This window comes from Sardina pilchardus, chromosome 6, assembly GCF_963854185.1.
Source record: "Sardina pilchardus chromosome 6, fSarPil1.1, whole genome shotgun sequence".
Classification (NCBI taxonomy): domain Eukaryota; kingdom Metazoa; phylum Chordata; class Actinopteri; order Clupeiformes; family Clupeidae; genus Sardina; species Sardina pilchardus.
The window spans coordinates 28,210,502-28,212,566 of NC_084999.1; the positions used below are offsets into that span (position 1 = coordinate 28,210,502).

At 71.2% G+C, this 2,065-nt stretch overlaps 1 protein-coding gene across 1 annotated transcript in view; it reads right to left on the bottom strand.

Moving 5' to 3' along the window:
* Nucleotides 1-291: 291 nt before the first annotated feature.
* The window catches only part of LOC134083439 (forkhead box protein O6-like), a 55,744-nt gene continuing 53,970 nt past the window's right edge, over nucleotides 292-2,065 (bottom strand). The window contains exon 2 of the mRNA XM_062539762.1: nucleotides 292-2,065. This exon is cut by the window's right edge and continues 71 nt beyond it. Coding sequence (XP_062395746.1) covers nucleotides 292-2,065 — 1,774 coding nt within the window.

The window sequence follows — 2,065 nt, forward strand, 5'->3', positions numbered from 1 at the left end:
CGTCCACAGCCCCTCCTGGCTCAGTTGGAGTCTCTCTTCTCTACGTGTCTTTTCTCCCCAGCCAAGAGGAAGCAGCTCAGGCCCGATGCACGATGCCTGTGGCTGCTGCGTGTGTGTGTGTGTGTGTGTGTGTGTGTGTGTTGGGGGGGTTGATTGGGGGGGGGGGGGGGCTGTCTGAGGCCCACGGGTCGACGGGCTCTGGGCAGCGCTCTGGGCAGATGCCAGGGGGAGGGGTCAGGGGTCAGTGCCCCGCCCCTCCTCTCTCCCTCTCTCATCCTGCCCTTGCGCCCCTCAGCCGGGCACCCAGCTCTGGTTGCCGTGGCTCTGCTGAGGCCCCCCGAGGCCACCCATACCCACCCCAATGCCCATACCCATCCCCATGCCCATCCCCATACCCATACCCATACCCATCCCCATGCCCATACCCATACCCATGCCCACACCCTGTGCCAGCGAGCAGTCAAAGTTGAAGTCCATCTCCTCGGAGGAGTCCATGATGTCCTGCAGCAGGATGGAGTCCACGTCGCAGTCCAGGCTGCCGTGGAAGATGTCCAGGTCCAGGTCGGCCGGCAGGCGCTCCTGGGCGTGAGCGTGGAGGGCGGGGAGGTGGGGGTGCTGATGGTGCTGCTGGTAGCCATGGAAACCCCCGCCTCCGCTGCCCGCACCGCCACCGCCGCCGCCTCCTCCTCCCCCCATCCCCTGCGTGTGATGGTACGGTCCGTCGCCCATGGGGCTGTGGTGGTGGTAGGGGTTGCTGGGGTGGCGTGGGTAGGGGTTGGGGGTGGTGGCCAGGTGGCAGGTGTCCTGAGGGGCACCCTGGGCGTTGGCGGGGTTGGGGGGCAGGGTGGTGGAGGCGGGCAGGTGCGCGTGGGCAGGAGGGCTGTACATGTACGGGGCTTTGGGGTTGTGCCCGTAAGGCTGCAGGTGGGCTCTGCCAGGGCCGGCGACCCCCGCTGAGCGGGCGCGGTGGCTCTGCCCGCGGCTCAACGCGTGGCTGTGCGGCGAGTGGTGGCTGGCGCCCGTGTGCTGCCCCGCGGTGCCGTGCCCGCCTGGCGTGCCAGTGTGTGCGTGCGTGGCGTTGTGGGGGTGCTGTGTGCCGTTGAGCCCGTGGCCGTGCCCGTGGACGCCGTTGTGGGCGTGGTGGTGGCTAGCCGGCGAGGTCACCATCATGGCGTGCCCGTCCCGCTCCTGTCCGAGCAGCATGTCCTTGGCGCAGTAGGGCGGCACGGCCGCGGCGGAGGTGAGCAGGCTCTGCAAGGCGTTGGTGCCCGAGTACACCTGCTGCTGCTGCTCTCGGAGGCTCTCGGAGAAGCTGGCCGGCTTGTTCTCCTGGATGGTCTGCATGGGGGAGTGCAGCCGGAGCATGCCCCCGCCGGGCTGCACGTAGACGGGGCCGCCGCGGCACGAGCCCTGGGCCTTGACCACGGAGCCGTAGTGGTAGCCCTGGTGCTTGTGCCGGCCGGGCTGGTGAGCGGGCGGGTGAGCGGCGTGGTGGTAGCCCTCGTCCAGGCTGATGGCGCCCGTCAGGTCGGCCAGCTGCGGGAGCTCCAGGCTGGGGCAGTGGGCGCCGGTGGCGGTGGCCAGGGCCGGGGAGCAGCGGGCGGTGGCAGCGGAGGCGGCGGCAGCGCCGGGGCTGGGGTAGAGGCGCGGGGACGCCGAGCAGGACAGGCGGCCGCCGTCCTCGGCCTCGTCCAGCTCGCCCTCGGCCAGGATGGGCGACAGCCGGCCGCTCAGCGTGGAGCCGGACGAGCTGGCCCGCGAGTGGAGCTCCGTCCAGGAGTCGAACTCCTCCACCACCCCGCCTCCGCCGGTCCCCCCCGACCCCACCAGCGGAGGCCCCGTCGGGGAGCCGCCCTGCTCGGGGGAGCCGTGCAGGCCGACCCGGTTGACCGGACCCATGGCCCCGGGTCCCGCTCCCTGACCCGCTCCCCGGGCCAGCATCTTCTGCTTGCGGCTGACGCGGCCCTTGCTCTTGAGGTACTTGGTGCTGTTGTCCATGGAGACGGCGCGGCGCCGGGGGGCCTTGCCCGCTTTGCCCCCGTCGGGGTTCAGCATCCACCACGAG